General features: G+C 37.2%; 1 protein-coding gene across 6 annotated transcripts in view; it reads right to left on the reverse strand.

Moving 5' to 3' along the window:
• The window catches only part of LOC118196229 (band 7 protein AGAP004871-like), a 164,991-nt gene that overhangs the window by 14,624 nt on the left and 132,831 nt on the right, over positions 1–17,536 (reverse strand). For 4 of the 6 annotated variants that reach the window (XM_035367658.2, XM_035367657.2, XM_035367656.2 and 1 more), the window contains one exon: positions 11,817–11,855. The exons of the other annotated variants lie outside the window; for them this stretch is intronic. In XM_035367658.2, coding sequence (XP_035223549.1) covers positions 11,817–11,855 — 39 coding nt within the window. The remainder of the gene's footprint in view (positions 1–11,816; positions 11,856–17,536) is intronic. 6 annotated transcript variants of the gene reach the window in all.

Here is a 17,536-nt window from a genome sequence, read left to right on the forward strand (position 1 = left end):
AAGGAGGCTCCCTTTCGGGACGCCAGCCTTGATAGCCCGTGGGGTAGAGTGTGTGTTGTTTACACGAACGATAAAGTGTCTATCCTTAAGATAGGAGTAGGTGATGGCTGTGATGTACTCTGGGAAACCCAAGGTGATGATTTTGTACATAAGACCCTGAAGCCAAACCCGATCAAAGGCTTTAGCTACATCGAAGAAGATGGCACCTGTAGTTTATCGGTCCTAGAGTCCTTGCGATATCCTCTCAATGACTCTGTAGAGCTGGTGGACAGTTTAGTGCTTCTTACGAAACCCATGCTGCTGTGGGACGATAATGTTGTTTAGCTCAGTATAGGCAAGGGTTCTCTGTAGAATAATGTATTCAGCTACCTTGCTGAGCGAAGATAGGTGGCTGATGGGTCTGTAAGAAGCTGGCTCTGTAGGTGGATTTTTTACGTTCATAAAACGTTCGAGCTGCGAGCAACTCGAATCCACCATTTCTTAGCGCACACCTTGGAAATGCGCTGGGAGCCGTTGTCTAGGCGGCTCCCTCTTAAATTAAATCTCCCAGTTGTAGTCAGCCACCGATGAGTTTGTTGATGCCATTAACTTCCCCTTCAGTCATTCAGAGCCTGCTTACTGTGTCACAATTTTCAGATGTAGAAATCTGTGAAATGTGTCTCCTCTGTGTGTCGTTTGATAGGATATAATACAAATAAATTATTCCCTTCAGTATTCCATGAGAAATAATTCATAGTGAAATTAAACTTTTTTTATGCTATCATACAGATGTTTCACAACTTTTGAGGAGAAAAATGTTAGATAAATAAAGATACCATCATTTGAAACTGTTTTTAAAGTATAACCCAAAATACAAAGTACTACGTTTATATACTTTCTCATTTATAGACATAATGCTGTCGATTTGTTTTATCTGAAAATCATTAACAAATTACAGAATATAATTATTCTTATCTTCTGACACATGAGCCAATATATTCCTCTCTCCCAAACACACATCAACTGCCACTTGTTTTTCGCCTGGCGTCTTTTATGCGTATTCCATTTCGGCTCGCTGTGAGAATATGTATGAGCAAAATACAAATCTTTTGAAATTTTAGGTGAAATTGGTAAATACTGCAGTTCATTCTGATCACTGCTTACATACGGATTTAAGCCTCGTTTCCACATTTAAGGTCCGTGTGGTTATCCAAGGAGCGATCGAATTCACTTTCATTGACATTTGTGATGAGGCGGAAGAAGACGGACAGGCGGAGAGGTCCAGGGTTCGAGTCCCGGCGAAAGTACTGCCCCTTTTTCACAGCTCCTGCTTCAGAAAAATATAAGGACTCTACAAATGGCGCCCCACCACCAGGATTTTGCGATTGGGTCCCCTAATCCCCAGTCGCCTTTTAAAGGGGGGGAGTATATAAAGTATGTTTCCCCTCGTTCCAGCATGCCTTCGCGGTATGACGGTAGCACACTGAGCGCGTATTCCAGAGGTTCAGGTTCGAATCCCGGAGAGAGCATTGCATATTTTTTTTACAACTGCTGCTTTAAAAAAAATTAATGACGCTACAATTTATTTAAATTTGCTCTATAAGAATTTATTAATTTTTTGAGAAGCAATAATTTAAAACACCTAAACAAAAAAAAAAAAAAAAAAAGCTAAAAACAATATTATATGCATTATGCATAAAATAAAACTATGCACATGGGGCATTTTAAAACAAAAATGAACTTTTAATAGTTTGAGGTTAAAGAAATTCGTCCATAAATTTTACGTCACGTATTCTTCTCTTTACCTCCAAATTACGACATATTTTTCAGGTTTTAAGAAATTGATGCTAAAATTTTATGATAGATATTATCTTTATAATCTCAAAATTAAGCATATTTTAAAACAGTTTTGCGTGATAATCAGTCACATATATTGAAAAACATAATAAACATTGTTAAACTATTGTGAGTCTTTCGTTACAGTTGCTCCATATTATTAAAGATCAGCATTTATAAACTACTTTCGTGATTAACTTGTTTGATTTACATTAGTAGTATACATAAGTTTCAGTCATATATTATTCACAGCATTAAAGGTACTAGAAAAAAATAGAAATTTTTTTAAATGACTCCATAAATAAAATTCTAAGTGATTATAGAGGTTCATAATGCGCATCATAAATTTACTAATCTATAAAGTGCTTTGCTATTACTTACACAATTCACAGCCAAGATAAAAATTTATAAAAGTCGAATTCACATGTCTCAGAAATGTCCCGTCACTCAGTAGAACACCTGGTGGCAATAAATGCAAATAATCTCAGATGAAGACCCACCGCAATACTGCACATCACCATGCATCTACGTTTTGAAGGCTGATCTCCCAACGACGCATAACATGTGGCCTGTACATTGTAGTCAAGAAATACATTGTAGAAGCAAATCACATTTGTAGCTACGAAACATGCTAAAATCTTGTCATATTATCAGATCATATTTCTGAATGATTAGATTACCTTCGTGAAAGCAACTGAAGTTAGTTAAGAACAAGAAACTGAAGATAAAAAGACAGAAACACGTAACAGAACAATTTGTACAATCGTAAACAAGCAAAAAATTGAAGTAAGACTCTTCATACCTACAGCAGAGCCTTAGAACATTGCTAGTTTCACAACTAAGAGTTACTACTTGTTTCACAACTTGACTCTGACTAAAAGTAAGAGGAACTGAACTGACTATTGAGCTGTGAATCGAATCCAAGACGAAACTATTAGTGTTTGAGTTACTGCTTAGCTACTGAGGTACGTCAGTAAAACCGTGTGCTTTCTACAATGCAGATGCAAATAAATGTGTCAGAGGTGCATCAATCAGGACTAATAAAAATCCTAATTAGAACTCAGGGGTATCAGGATTAATAATATTCTTAAAAATTAACCAAACCTCACATTATGGACTTACGGATTATTCTATCAGATAGAAAGAACAGTTGCATTCAGTGAGCTTTGATTTAAATTATAATCTTCACTTAAGGCAAACATGATGCACTGGCTATTGTTTCCTTTGCTGTTAGATTAAATGGATTGTAAGGATTATGTTAATTTTATTAACAGTTAAATTTTAAAACAGTTAAATTTAGTTTTTAAAAGTTCCTTTCCTGTCAAATTCTTAACTTCAACTTACTACTTCCGGCCAGAACGTAGTTTTAGAATCACGTCTGAATACATAATGACGAAGAGCGGTATTTAACCGCGAAGTTCTTTGGTCTTAGTAAGAGAGAATTAGAGTTTCTGATTTACGCGCGTCTGCCTTTTGGCCTCTCTCTCTCAGCTGTTATTAAACTCGGCCGTACTCAGGCCCTTGATAGCTTCGCAGTCATCTGGTGTTTAAGGGGCCAATTGCATTAGAAACTTGATAACTTTGGCTATATTTCTTTAGTTAATCTTAGTTTTAGTTTAATTCTTAGTCTCTTAAGTTCAAACCCAAGTGTCGGCTTTGATTGTACACTCCAAGACGGTGTTTTGTTAAATCTTATTGGAATAATAAAGGGTTAGTTACCCTTCCATTTTGTTGTTTCTTGTGAAACGAACTTAAGCGATTATTCGCTAACTAATTCTTAAGATTCGTCACTTTCTACAGTAACTGAGATTTGCACAGTAAAAATCTTACAGGATGATCAGATTAAATATAGTTTCTGCGTAGCAAATATTCTTTCGTTATGTAAATATCGTAACTATCGTAACATCAATATCTTTTATATATTTGGTGGTCGTGTGCTGAATGCAGGATATAATTAAAGAAAATAAGAGTAGACAATCTCCTATAACAAAAGAATATATTAAGTACTAAATTACAATTTAAATTACATTGCAGAGATCAACGCAGAGCTCGGAACACAGTTCATGCTACCGTCGCGTACAGTTGTCTGACGAGAAGTCTGAGTGAGTAATGACGTCGCTTTGCTGCTCCGATTAAGAACTGGATTTTACACGTGGCGCCATCTCATGAATAGAAGTTGAAGTATCTGTCGGAACGCCACAGTACTCCCCCCCCCCAAGTACCATCGGTACGTTATAAGTACTTTGGGTCAAATTTAACCTTTCTTCCAGATCTGGTAGTTTTAGGTTGCTCTTTAACGGGATGTAAGCTGTCTTCCGGGAGTGATGTTGATGAGGAAGTTGTTGGATCTTGCATTAGAAATGCTTGTTTGAGACGATCGATTCCAATCACTGATTGTTTGCCATTGCAGATGATGGTGAAATGTTTCGGTGTTCGTTTGACAACTTTGAATGGACCATCATATGAAGGTGTTAAAGTTGGCTTAATTGCATCGTTGCGCACGAATACGTGCGAAGATGTCTCAAGCGCAGGATGTACAAAATAGCTTGGCTGGTTATGCGAAGATGCTGGGGTTGGCGAGATATTGCTCATGGTCTCACGTAAACGTTGAAGGAATGTTGGAGGGTGGATAACTGGAGTATATTCTGGGTGAAAGAATTCACCTGGCAGACGGAGGGTTGCACCATATAACATTTCAGCACAAGTGCTACCAATGTCTTCTTTGAATGCTGTGCGAAGACCAAGCAAGACTAGGGGTAAAGCTTCTGTCCAGTGTGTGCTACTGTGGCACTTCAGACCTTGTTTGAGAGATCGGCGAAAGCGTTCCACCATCCCATTTCCAGATGGATGGTATGGTGTTGTGCGAATATGGCGAATGCCAAGAAGAGAGGTGAGGGATGCGAACAAGTGACATTGAAATTGTCGGCCTTGGTCAGTAGTGATGGTGGTAGGCATGCCAAATCTTGAAAGCCACTGGGAGATGAATGCTTGAGCTACAGTTTCAGCGGATATATTTTCAATAGGAATGGCTTCAGGCCATCTTGTGTACCGATCAATACAAGTGAGGAGGTAAGTGTAACCATTTGAAGGAGGTAAGGGGCCAACCAAGTCTAAGTGCACATGATCAAAGCGTCTTGCTGGAGGGTTAAATTGTTGAATGGGGCTGTGAGTGTGACGGGATACTTTACACCGTTGACATCTAATACATGAACGAGTCCATTCTGTGATGTCTTGATTCATTGCTGGCCAGACAAATCTGTCTGCGATCAGCTTTTTGGTGGCACGGATTCCAGGATGTGCCAAATGGTGCAAGGCATTAAACACTTCACGTCTAAAATTGACAGGAATATAGGGACGTATTCTATTGTTCTCTATGTCACAGTAAATTTTAAGCGTTGGATCAATGTGCAGCGGTTGTAACTGAAGGGAGGTTTGTGGATTTGAGATTAGGTTCTTGAGTTCCTCATCATGCAATTGAGCTTTTGCAATTTCAGAGAAATCTGGGGTAGTGAGGTTAATATTGTTTACCCGAGACAAGGCATCAGCGACACAATTATCAGTACCAGAGACATATCTGATATCTGTACTAAACTGGGCGATGAAATCCAGATGTCGAAGCTGACGAGGAGAACATGAGTCAGAGTTTTTTCTAAAAGCGAAGGTTAATGGTCGATGATCGGTCAAAATGATGAAGTCGTGTCCTTCCAAGTTGTGCCGGAAGTATTTAACAGCACAGTACACAGCAAGCAGCTCCCTGTCATATGTGCTGTATTTCCTTTCTGCAGTAGTAAGTTTTCTGGAGAAGAATGCCATTGGGGAAAGTCCTTTAGTGGTATGGGCTTGAAGCACTGCTCCTATGGCCGTGTCAGATGCATCTACCATTATAGAGAGCTGATCACTAGGTGAGTGATAAGAAAGTGTGGCTGCCTTTGCCAGATCGTGTTTGCATTGCACGAATACTGCAGATGCAGATTCAGTCCAAGGGACAGCTCATTGATCGTTTTTTTTTTTTTTTTGCTATTCTTCAGAAACTCATGTAGGCAGGCTTGTGTTTTTGCGGCATTTGGCAGAAAGCGTCGGTAGAAATTTAACATTGCTAGAAAACGCTTCAGTTCAGAGATGGTTTTGGGCTGAGGTAGGTCGTTAATTGCTTTGACTCTTTCTGGTAAAGGTTTGACTCCATTCTGGGTGATAAGACATCCAAGAAAGGAAACTGAAGGTTGACCAAGTACACATTTGGATGGATTTAGTTTTAATCCATGATCTTTAAAGCGAGTGAAAATCTGACGCAGATGTTGAAAATGTTCTTCCGCATCTGTAGATGTAACCAGGATATCATCAAAATATGGGATGCAGAAATCGAGGCCAGACAGTACTTGGTGTATGAAACGCTGAAATGTTTGGCCAGCATTGCGAAGGCCAAATGGCATATATAAGTACTCAAAGAGACCAAATGGTGTAGTCACTGCGGTCTTGGGCACATCTTCAGCATGCACTGGGATCTGATGATATGCTCTGGCAAGATCGAGGGTAGAAAATATGTTTGTTCCATGAAAAAGATGGGTACAGTCTTGGATATGTGGGACTGGATATCTGTCAGGGACTGTGACGGCATTAAGTCGACGATAATCTCCACAAGGCCGCCAGTCACCATTAGACTTTTTAACCATGTGAAGTGGACTGGCCCATGGACTTTTAGATGGGCGAATGGTTCCCTGTGCTAGCATGAATTCAAATTCTTTGCGAGCAGCTTTTAGCATCTCTGGAGAAAGACGACGAGGCTTGGAAAATACAGGTGGGCCATGTGTTTCAATGTGATGATACACTTCTGGCTGATGAGTATGCTGCCCTGATTTGGTTGGGTTTAAAATGTCAGGGAATTCTGCTAATAACCGATGAAACCGTGTGTTGCCCGATACAACACTTATGTTGTTAGGTACGTTCGATATGTGAGAAACTTGGCCCTGTGATGTCAGCTGAGTTGTAGCATCAATTAAGCAATTATTCTTGACATCCACTAGAAGGTGGAAATGTGTCAAGAAGTCGACACCAATAATTGCTTGAGTTACATCCGCAATAATAAAAGGCCAGTTGAAAGTCCGGCGCAAGTTTAAATCAAGTGTCAATAGTTTAGTGCCGTAGGTTGCAATTTGGGTACCACTGGCTGCATACAGTACAAGTTTATTAAGTTGGTGAGCATTTGTTTTAGTTCTCGGGAGCACTGATATGTCAGCTCCAGTATCTACTAGAAAACATAACTTTGTTGAATGATCAGCCAGTACTATTCTGTCGATGTGGCGGACATTCTGTTGGCCAGCAGAAGACCGCCCATTTAGTTTCCCGCTTGTTCAAAAGTGCATGGAGGGGCACACTTGCGAGCTTGAGCGCCAAAATTCATATGATAAAAACATATGCCACTTGTGAGTTCTTTGTACTGCGTTCGAGTATTGTGACGAGATCGACTCCTGCTTCGGCCACGAAATTTATTACGTGGGCCCTGATTTGATCGATTGTATCTCCGTGAAGCATGAAGACTTGTAGAGAGTTCAGATACTTTTTTGGTCAATTCAGCCACTTGTTGTTCGAGGGATGAACTGGAAGGTGCAGCATTAGCAGCACTGACATAAGCTGGAGTAACAAGTTCAGTAATTTTGTCAGCCATTGCTGCTAAACGGGTTAGATCTTCATTGGAAGCAGCAAGAATTATTTGTATGTTATTAGGGAGACGCGAAAGCCATAGTGACTTCAACAAGTCGTCACTAAAATGGCTTCCTGCCAGATCACGCATTCATGACAGCACGTATGAAGGTCGCTGATCTCCAAGTTCAAGTCCTTATAGTAAAGTACGTATTTTTGAAGATTCACTTTCTGAATAGATTTCAATGAGTCGCTGTTTCAGTTTGGAGTATTTATCACAATCAGGTGGTTTGAGAATTAAGTCATGCACTGAATTCAGAACATCAGACTCAATTGCTGCAACTACATGGTTGAATTTTGTAGAATCCTCACTAATGCGAGCGATAGAAAATTGTGCTTCGATCTGAGCGAACCACAATGAAGCATTATTTTTCCAGAAAGGCGGTGGCTTCACCGCAACGCGTGTGATTTGTGGCTCTGGTGGAATATCGTCGGGCATACTGATAGATAATTTTCACTTTAATTAATAAACACTTAACAGCACAAATATTGTAGCAAGAGGATACACTATTGATATTTTGCCATGATAACAATAAATATTTTAACCATGCAGAAAGAATTTGCGTAACGATACACACACAAATAATACAGGGTCAGCAATTACACACACAAATAATATTTTACCGAAATGCATTTGAAAAGAAAGCCCTATTTGAGAAAAAATGATGCGTTCATTTTGTATTGCGCACACACAAAATCACCACTTCACACTGCTGAGGCACATTATCGAAGGAAAAAGGAAATCACTCCTGTAGCACGTGGGAAAGAAATTCACTACTTTCGAACACTGAGGGAAGAATTTTGCCGTAGCACGTTGCACAAAAGTTACTTATGTAGCACATTTAGCGAAAATCACTATTGTATCACATTTGTCACAAAAGTTGAATGATCGAAGAATTATTGCACGACTGGCGAAGTCAGCGGAACGGAACAGATCACATTGATGATTTGCTGAAGCTCCTTGCGATGATATGCACGACTTTGAAAAAAACACAAGCAATATATATCAATACCTCTAGAAATAATTGAAGGGCTACGTTGTAGCATACGTTTAATGTCCATATTCGTTGTTATTTTTAGTCAGTTCTTCAGAATGCCTTGGATGCACGTGGCTTAGGGTCGTTGAAAATCCATTGTCAGTAGCGTGCTCAGTCAAAAGGTCACCACTTTTGGTGGTCGTGTGCTGAATGCAGGATATAATTAAAGAAAATAAGAGTAGACAATCTCCTATAACAAAAGAATATATTAAGTACTAAATTACAATTTAAATTACATTGCAGAGATCAACGCAGAGCTCGGAACACAGTTCATGCTACCGTCGCGTACAGTTGTCTGACGAGAAGTCTGAGTGAGTAATGACGTCGCTTTGCTGCTCCGATTAAGAACTGGATTTTACACGTGGCGCCATCTCATGAATAGAAGTTGAAGTATCTGTCGGAACGCCACATATATAATCATGCATAACGGTTTGTTAGGTTAAAAGTGGTTAGACAATACTAGCTTTCCAACGACTGTGTTTCCAACAACTGTTCTATTTGCGTAACAAAAGTATTAGTACATTGTACTAGATACTCAGTTACTGTTATATTGGGGAGGCTTAGAGAAATCTCCAAAGTTTAATAGAAATAGCAGAGACAACAGAATGTAATACACACTTTTGTTACGAAAATAGAACGAGCAAAATGTGCCATCGTCTCAGTAGAATAATCATTGCAATGAGCTGGGAGAAGTATTTAGGCAAAATATGTAACTCTAGAGCTTCAGAATATAGTTCTTTAAACATTTTTTGGTTAGTTGACCACTTTCTGAAATCTTTTTTTCTCAGCGCTTTTTGCCATGCTGTAGTTCTCTGAATGCGATCTGTAGCCATTAATTGAATTTTTAGACATTTATTGCTCTTGTACGGTACTGTACTGTTAATTAAAATTCATTACTTGATACGAAAACATAATGGTAATTATTAAAAATCCCTCAAAGTAGACCCCGAAAACATGTGCATATTCCCGCCATGGCACTTTTAATGGAGTGACTTGAAATAAGATGTTATTCTCGCATTCTAGATATCATTGCAAGCATACGCTTGCAGTCAATATTTTACAATTTTAGACTGATAGCATATAACTTTTATCCCATGAGTTATACGAACCTACATATTATTAAATTAGACCAACTTGTGTGAAGCGTCGATTGACTTGATTTAGCAGCATCTTTGTAAAGATACATGACTGATAAATTTGTATATAAATGTTTAAATAGTTGTTTAAAAATGTTTAGGCAGTCATGTTTATCAAGCGTGTTCTTATATCCCACTTGGCCTTATCGTTTCACAGTCTCATAACAACCTCCTATATCTTCTCGGGGGCCCTCTGACAGTGATATCGTTCATGCTAGTAAAACTACGCTCAAGAAGATTCTAGCTAGATGTGACGCGTGGCAAGACCACCTATAAAGTTTCCAAAACACACTGTCCGTTCAATTTCATATTACCATTTGATGAATTTCTAGATTAGCATGCTGCTCATCATCGTCGTTTGAGATGAGCATGCTGCTCATCATGACTTCCTCAGCAACATTTTAAACTGGAAATCTTCAGATGTAGCCTACGACAGCTGACTAATTCATGAATGCGCAGTATGAGAAGAAATTACAGTGTATTATATCAGGAAACGAATATTTAGAACGTTACAGTTAGAATTCAGAAATGTAAATGGAGTTAAAGCAAATATTTGGGCAACATTATTTTTAAAAAAGTAGCAATATTCAATTACCTTGAGGACTCAGTGTTTGTATGGCGTGATAATAATTTGCACTGTTTCGTGATGACTCGAATATTGTAATAATAACAATTCTACATTGAAAACGACAAACGTCAAAGATTCTTCTGTCTGTGCAATAAATAACAGGCATATAATGTATAATACTCCTGTTATTTCCTTTCATGTTACAGCAGATTTTCTGACGAATTCTGCGTGGCAAACTGTTAGAATCGAGATATTTTCAGTTTTTAATCTCAGTTAGAAATTCATTCCTTCTCTTAGGTTAGGTTAGACTAGATTATTTGACGATGGCAAAGCACACGAGAGATATGACATATGGAATTCTATTTAGCCATAATTTCCACGAATATTTCTGAAAACAATTTTCAATTCAACTTTAAATACATTTTCAACAGAAATTTAATGGTTTCGCGCAACCTCTTATGGCTAGTTTGACCGTTATCTTGAGTCTTACAACTACCAAGTTTCTATTACCAGATAATTGCTTTATAATTATTTGGTAGGCTAGAAAAGAAGGCATATTTTTTTATGTTGATCATTTCAAAGGACTTAGAAAGATCTCTGTCCCTTGAGTCGGAAAATTTTATTATTATAAACATCTTACATGATGGCACTATAACTATAAAAGAACTACATGTGGTGCTATTGCCTCTCCTCCAAAAGCATAATTGTTTTTCTTCAGTAAGGTATTGAAAAGGAAGCGATCGTACAAAATACTTTCTCCCACTTTTCTAGCAGAATCTGTCATAAATTTTTATGCGAAGCATAATTCGCTGGAGCTCAATCTTTTACAAACTATGATCAGTTTATATATAACAGAGAAGCATGCCGAGATCATATACTCCGTCGATTTCAAGAGAAGTAGCCAAGAATCTCTCTTCTTCAATTCGCAAAAATATTTTGCGATTTTTCTAGAAATATTACATCAGTTCGGAGGGGGAGGCAAGAATAGTCCTGTTTCAGGACCAACATACGTATATTGTACAAAGTATTTCTATAAAAACCGATGCTAAGCTGGTTGATTTTTTGCCAGTTGTGTATATAATTAATTTGTTATTCAGAAATTGGAGTTAGTTCATTTATAAATCAAGTAATACAACAGGAAGTATGAAATTTTGCATAGTTCGAATAATAATAAAATTATTTATTAGGTCTAGGACATATATAACCTAAAAGTTAAATTGATTTTGAAAAAAGAAAAAAAATGCAGCTTTTTTATTTCATACAATACCACACGAGAAATAAATTGAAATAAAAAGGGAAGAATATGCATAAGCAACTAAAAAGCTACAATTTAATGCGTTATTTAAATCGAAATACTATCGCTATCTAATAATAATACAGTATAGGTATTTAAGTATTTAGGTAGTTAATTACACACATAATATACATTTCTTTATGGTGACAAAGTAATGACTATTAAAATACTAAACAACCGTTAGCATGCAAACACAAGAACCACAGATATAATTTAAATAATAATTGCAGATAACACCAACACATAACTTATGAACATGCTCATATTACCCATGCCATGTTGTTCGAACTCCTGGAGTGTTTGTTATCCTATATTGGAAACAAGAGAGAAAAACTTTCTAAAATATCAATTTCCCAGATAGAACATAATATATTTCGAGAAAAATCTTCTCAGAACTACAAAAATTTACATAAAATTTTTATCGTTTTATTGTTTTTCTTTTCTCTCTTCTTTCCATTTTATTAATTAGTAATAATCATAAAATATACACATAACAGCCAGAAATTGAAAAAGGACCACCACAAATGCAAAAGCTTTGAGATGAATATGGAAACATCCAGAGGTCAGGCAAAGGACAAAATTCGAAACAGCAAAATTTGGCCATTTTTATACAATATATGCTGGATAACACGTGAAATTAGTGCAACTAGTAAATGGTATTTAATTAATCAATGCATACTGAATACAAATAATGTTCCGTTTTTCACAGGAATACGGTTTTTAAAGTGCAAGACCGCTTGAGCTGCAAAATATGCATCCACTCTTGTTGCTATACATTTGTATAAAAAAAAATCACACCTTCTCTCGGCAAATGTTAGTCAATGTTCTTTGAGCTCCAAGACGCTATTCGGCTGTAATTCTTGCACAAAAAATCATACTCAGGTTTTGCTTATATCTGGTGAATCCGCATTCCACAGCAGCCGTAGAACTGTCTGGCTGAACATATGGCGTAAAACGGACTATATGGAAGGAAGCATACGGCATTATCTTGCTGCATTTTCTTCATAATGCAAAATCTGTAACAAGAACGATCTAATTTTCGTGTTGGTGCATGTATTTACTAGAGGAAGAACATTTCAAACAAAAAGCCATAATCCAGTATCCTTTTTTATAGCAACCCACCCAGAAAAATCTGTTGCTCTCGTACGACGTATTTGTATACAATGATAAAAGTTGACATTCTTATCACCTGACACGTGAAGGACCATGACTATACGTTCGTCTCTATATATTACAGTCAATACATAAAGTCTTTGTTAAATAACAAAGACACGTTCGTCTCTATATATTACAGTCAATACATAAAGTCTTTGTTAAATAACAAAGACACGTTCGTCTCTATATACGAGTATTACAGTCAATACATAAAGTCTTTTCTCGGATGAGCATGCTGACTGCAGAACCTTTGCAGATGATTCTGCCAGCGGTGAGTTTATAAAAATAGCTTGCTAATGTCACAAGTGGAATATGCTTCTCAGTGACGACTTTAGGCAGTTGATTACTCATTCCTCTTTCTGGTGAAGACATAATCTGTATCATCGTATACATTCTAAGGACTGAAGCACTTCTTTGATACGCAGATCCATATGATTATAGTTCGACCGTTTCAAGCGCAACCCTGGTTGGCATTCTGCCAAAACACATAGACTCGTCCAAAAGGGCCGGTATTACTTGCTGCGACGTGAAAGGTCTCTTCTCCGGAAAGATCTATGCTGGAGGGAAAGAAAGTCCCTACCCTTCCACCTTATTTTTAGAATAATTCGGTCCGAATGGCGCATGCGTCTTTGCGCTCATGGTCGCGGATGAGGCAGTCGAACTAAACCTATGCAAATCCGCGTAACCATCTGATTTACCTTGCCTCGATTATGTTCTCTTAGACACTTTTGCATCTTGCGTCCGTTGCCGGTCCGCCCAGTCCGTATGGTAGTGACGCTGACTGCCGTACTAATGGGAGCGAAGTCGAATCTCGAAGAAGACATGGATGTTTGTAAGTATATAGTTCCTGTGCAGCAAAGGAACACTAAAAATACACGATGAGCCGAAAGTCTTATCGAAAAATTGATGGTAGGGAAAGAGGGATGGAGGACCAACCAACTGCCCCTGGGGTGTTCTTCCTCAAACTTGGGCCAAATTCTTAACAATGGCTAGCTTCAGCAGTACTTCAATCACCTGTAGTACTACAAAGCTGTTGGGGGGGTAGCTTCTATCCGTACCTGTATCCATTATCACCCCTGAAGCTGTCTCAAGAGTTTGGAAATCTAACTAAAGGATATGTTGGACAATCTAATGAAACCTGCTTCTTACATTTGCCTTCTCAGTATGTCTCTATGCGACTCCTCTCAAAAAGCGCCGTTTGGTCAGAAGATAATCATTTTCCTCATCCAGGTACAGATTCCAACATGAAATCCTCGAATAAGCAAAGTAATTATTAATTTGCTTGTATCCTTTGTATTTTATAAATCATCTGCGCATCACATTCTGCATCACTTCTCAACACACTAATTAAAGTTTTTTGAAATATTAATCATGACGTTTGCTATTCTAATTGATTATCTAAGAAAATTTCCCGGTGGTGTCCCCTTTTCAATTTCCATCTCACTATTTAAGGCATAAAAATACCCATGTAAACACGAATTTTATAATTATCACATATTAGCTACTTAAACAGTCATTAGCAGTTTTAATACCTAGAAAAAATTCCAAATTTGTTATTAATGCTTGCGTTAGACTTTTCAGAGAAATATTAGCATTGGTACGGAACCAGGAAAGACAAAAAAGAAGATACTCTATTTAGCGAACCTTCCCAGGGCCAAGGCCTTTATCAGGAAAGATTTGCCAAATAACAATGCATTCCTTTACTCAATGAAAACTGGAACTATCTACACCCGATAAAGTGGAAAGCCCGGTAACAGAAATTCGACTGTAGTTAATTTAGTTTGATTTATTATATTCATTCCACAATTATCTGCTGTACTCTAATATTCATTGCTTGAGCGTAATGTTGCAAATATTTATGTCTTTGACCCTCCTTCTATTGAAAAGAACATCATAATATCGAAACCAACCAGGTTAGAGGAAACTTATTCAGATACTATTATTTATAATATTTAACTTATAAATTAGGCACCTTTTTATTGCAAATTTTTTTCTCTCAAATAAAATTTAAGTACCTGTCTTAGTTTTCAGCCAGGTCCCAATATTTTGAATTTAGAACGATAAAAGAATTTGCATGAGTTTTTTTTTTTTTTTTTTTTTTTTTTTTCACTCGCGCGCATTATGCTAAATTTTTCTTTATGGTTTTGTCAATATAACAGAGCGGGTTTCAAAGACGTCTTCGAATAATTTTTTTCTATGGTAGTAATGCTTTAAATTGCTTTGCACGTACAAAGAACATATGCAGAACAGTTCACTAAATGTTAATTCAAAGAGCAGAAATGACATTTGGCACACGTTAAGATACAAAGGATCCTTGGAATGAAGGGTTCTTAGGGTTAAAATTTAGTTTAACATGTTGTTGAAATAAGAAGCAAATAAGAAGCTAAACTGCGTCATTCAAATTAATCATGCGATCTTACGTAACCCTTAATGCAGATGCCTCTTGACCAATCATCAAATTGTAAACCAAAACTAAAAACTGACTCCCTTCCGTCTTTCTATGAACTGATGCGTCACTTTTGCTTGTGCTCTCCTCTTGCCTAGACGTCTTTCTGCAATATGTGTGTGCTGCTACTTACGCTTCTATGGGAATAATATCAAAATTGAAAATGTTCTTTAATAGGCACAAGTAGAGTGCCAAGTGAATTGTGGCCTCAATTGAATTAAAATAAATGAAAGGAATTTAATCTGGCTCGATTGCTTATTCTTCAACATGGATGGACGCTATAAGTTTCAAGGATCTACGCAACTAGTATTTCTACGCATTTACGTCTCAGTGTTCTTATTTCAGTGCCTCTAAAAGTGTTTTGTCATTACATTCTTCGGTCAGTTCTAATTATGAAGAAATCTACATGGGTTTGTTATTCTGTGTTCACTGTGTTCACAATGAATCATGGGAAAAGTCCTGTTTCACCGAAAATTTTAATGCAAATTTGTGCCGCATTCATAATGAAATCTTTCATGTCTTGTCATCCAACCACAGTTTCATTACATATATACGTTATAATACGCAAGACGTCCTTTCTGAATTCCTTGCACAAATAAATAAATAAGAAAAAAATAAAGAAATAAACTAAAATAAAAATATTGTTAAGCAGACTGTTTACTTCCTTTGTCATAAATAATAAATTCAGTTCAATATTCACTAGACAACATTTGGATTGGATTCGGCATTTACGTTCTTGAGAATTTTTGTTTTTCATTTGATGAGAAGACAGCATTCATTTTATGATTTCGCGCACTGAAAATTAAAATAATACGGTTATCAATAATCTAATTAATCCAATGAAAATTAATATTTATCTCGTTTCATTCTTCCGCAATATTTTTTCATATATAAAATTAATGTCTATTTCTTGAGTCTTCAAATTAACCTCTTAAATCTTAAGCTTTACAAATCTTTAAAAAATTCCAAAGTAAATGTTAAATAATTTGTGTGTGATATTGATTAAAGTCCTTCATACATCCGGCTTTTTCAGCAATACCGTATAATGCCACAGTTAAAACCGTAAATGTGAAAAAGAATATTGCTACAATATGTAACTTTATTGCAATATTCTTTTAAAAATATTGTTACGAAATGTACAGGCGCGGTAAAATGGCTTCCCGGCAAAGCAGTTTTAGGGTTGCCATAAAATGGCAAGGGAAGGCAGGGTTGCCATACTTGGCGAGAAATCGTCCGTTTGGCGACAAAATTGGCGATATGCCATGGACAGATGGAGAACCTTCTTGAACGAATTCTTATCGGTTTAGCCCAGAATGTTCTCGAACACAAGCCGAAAACTATATAAACTCTGCTGGTCCGCAGTCAGTGTGTGTGCCTCGTCTAGCGAGCTGAGAGTCAGTCATTGAGCGAGTGTCTCGAAGTCTAGCGCCGAGTTAGTCGTCGAGTGCATCGAGAGTGCATCGCCGAGTTTTGTCTCAGACTGCTGAGTCGAGAGCTATACTCTTGTGTATCCTCGAGTGCATCGCGAGTTGTAGCGTGGAGAGTCTCGAGAGTACGTGGAGTTCCGAGAACGACCAAGCAAGAGTCGAGAGATGTGCTCTAGTGCTTTGCCGTGAAGCTGTCTCCACAGTGATAGCCTGATAACCTGAAGGCTGTGTCGCTGATTGTGTCAGTGTGTTTATAGTAGTTCATCGACGACTGTAAAACGTGTTTGGAGCTGTCATGACAATAATGGTAAATAAAGTGTGTTTCGATACTTCATCAAGTGTTGTCGTTATTCACTCCAAATCTACGAACCCCGTACGAACGTGAAGGAAAAAAATAACGTAACAACTGGTGTCAGGAAGAGAAAAACGCAACAATATATATCTTTCTCTTTAACAACATTATGCAAATTATCTCACAAAAGTCACCGTGAAAAAAGAAATGAAACTAAAAAATTTCATTTAAATCAACTACTACTTATACTAATAGTATCATTGTTTATTAAACCCAAATCTGTTAGAATGAAATATATTGATGGATTAAATCCCAAACTTTTAACTAGAAATCAGGTGAGAAGATAAAAATACAATCCTAAATTTACTAGGAATTACATCTAATAATCAATTAATGTCAAGCCTAAAGTTACAAAAACTCTATGTGCAGTCAAAATTGGGACAATTATTTATTAATTTACATCAATAATTAAACTTTAATTTACATTTCTTGGATGCTCACTTTAACCGTTAGGTAACGAGTTACAGTATAATTTTCCAACGCGGATGTTATTTCTCGGCGCAGAACGCTGAGGGAATCTAAGAAACAGTAAGAGGCCATTGAGATGGAAACAAGCCATAAAAATACACCACGAACATTTGGTTTCTCTAAGCACTTTTTGATAAAGCA

This window comes from Stegodyphus dumicola, chromosome 8 (genome assembly GCF_044657685.1).
Source record: "Stegodyphus dumicola isolate Sdum_Otavi_A_Nest chromosome 8, ASM4465768v1".
NCBI classification, from domain to species: domain Eukaryota; kingdom Metazoa; phylum Arthropoda; class Arachnida; order Araneae; family Eresidae; genus Stegodyphus; species Stegodyphus dumicola.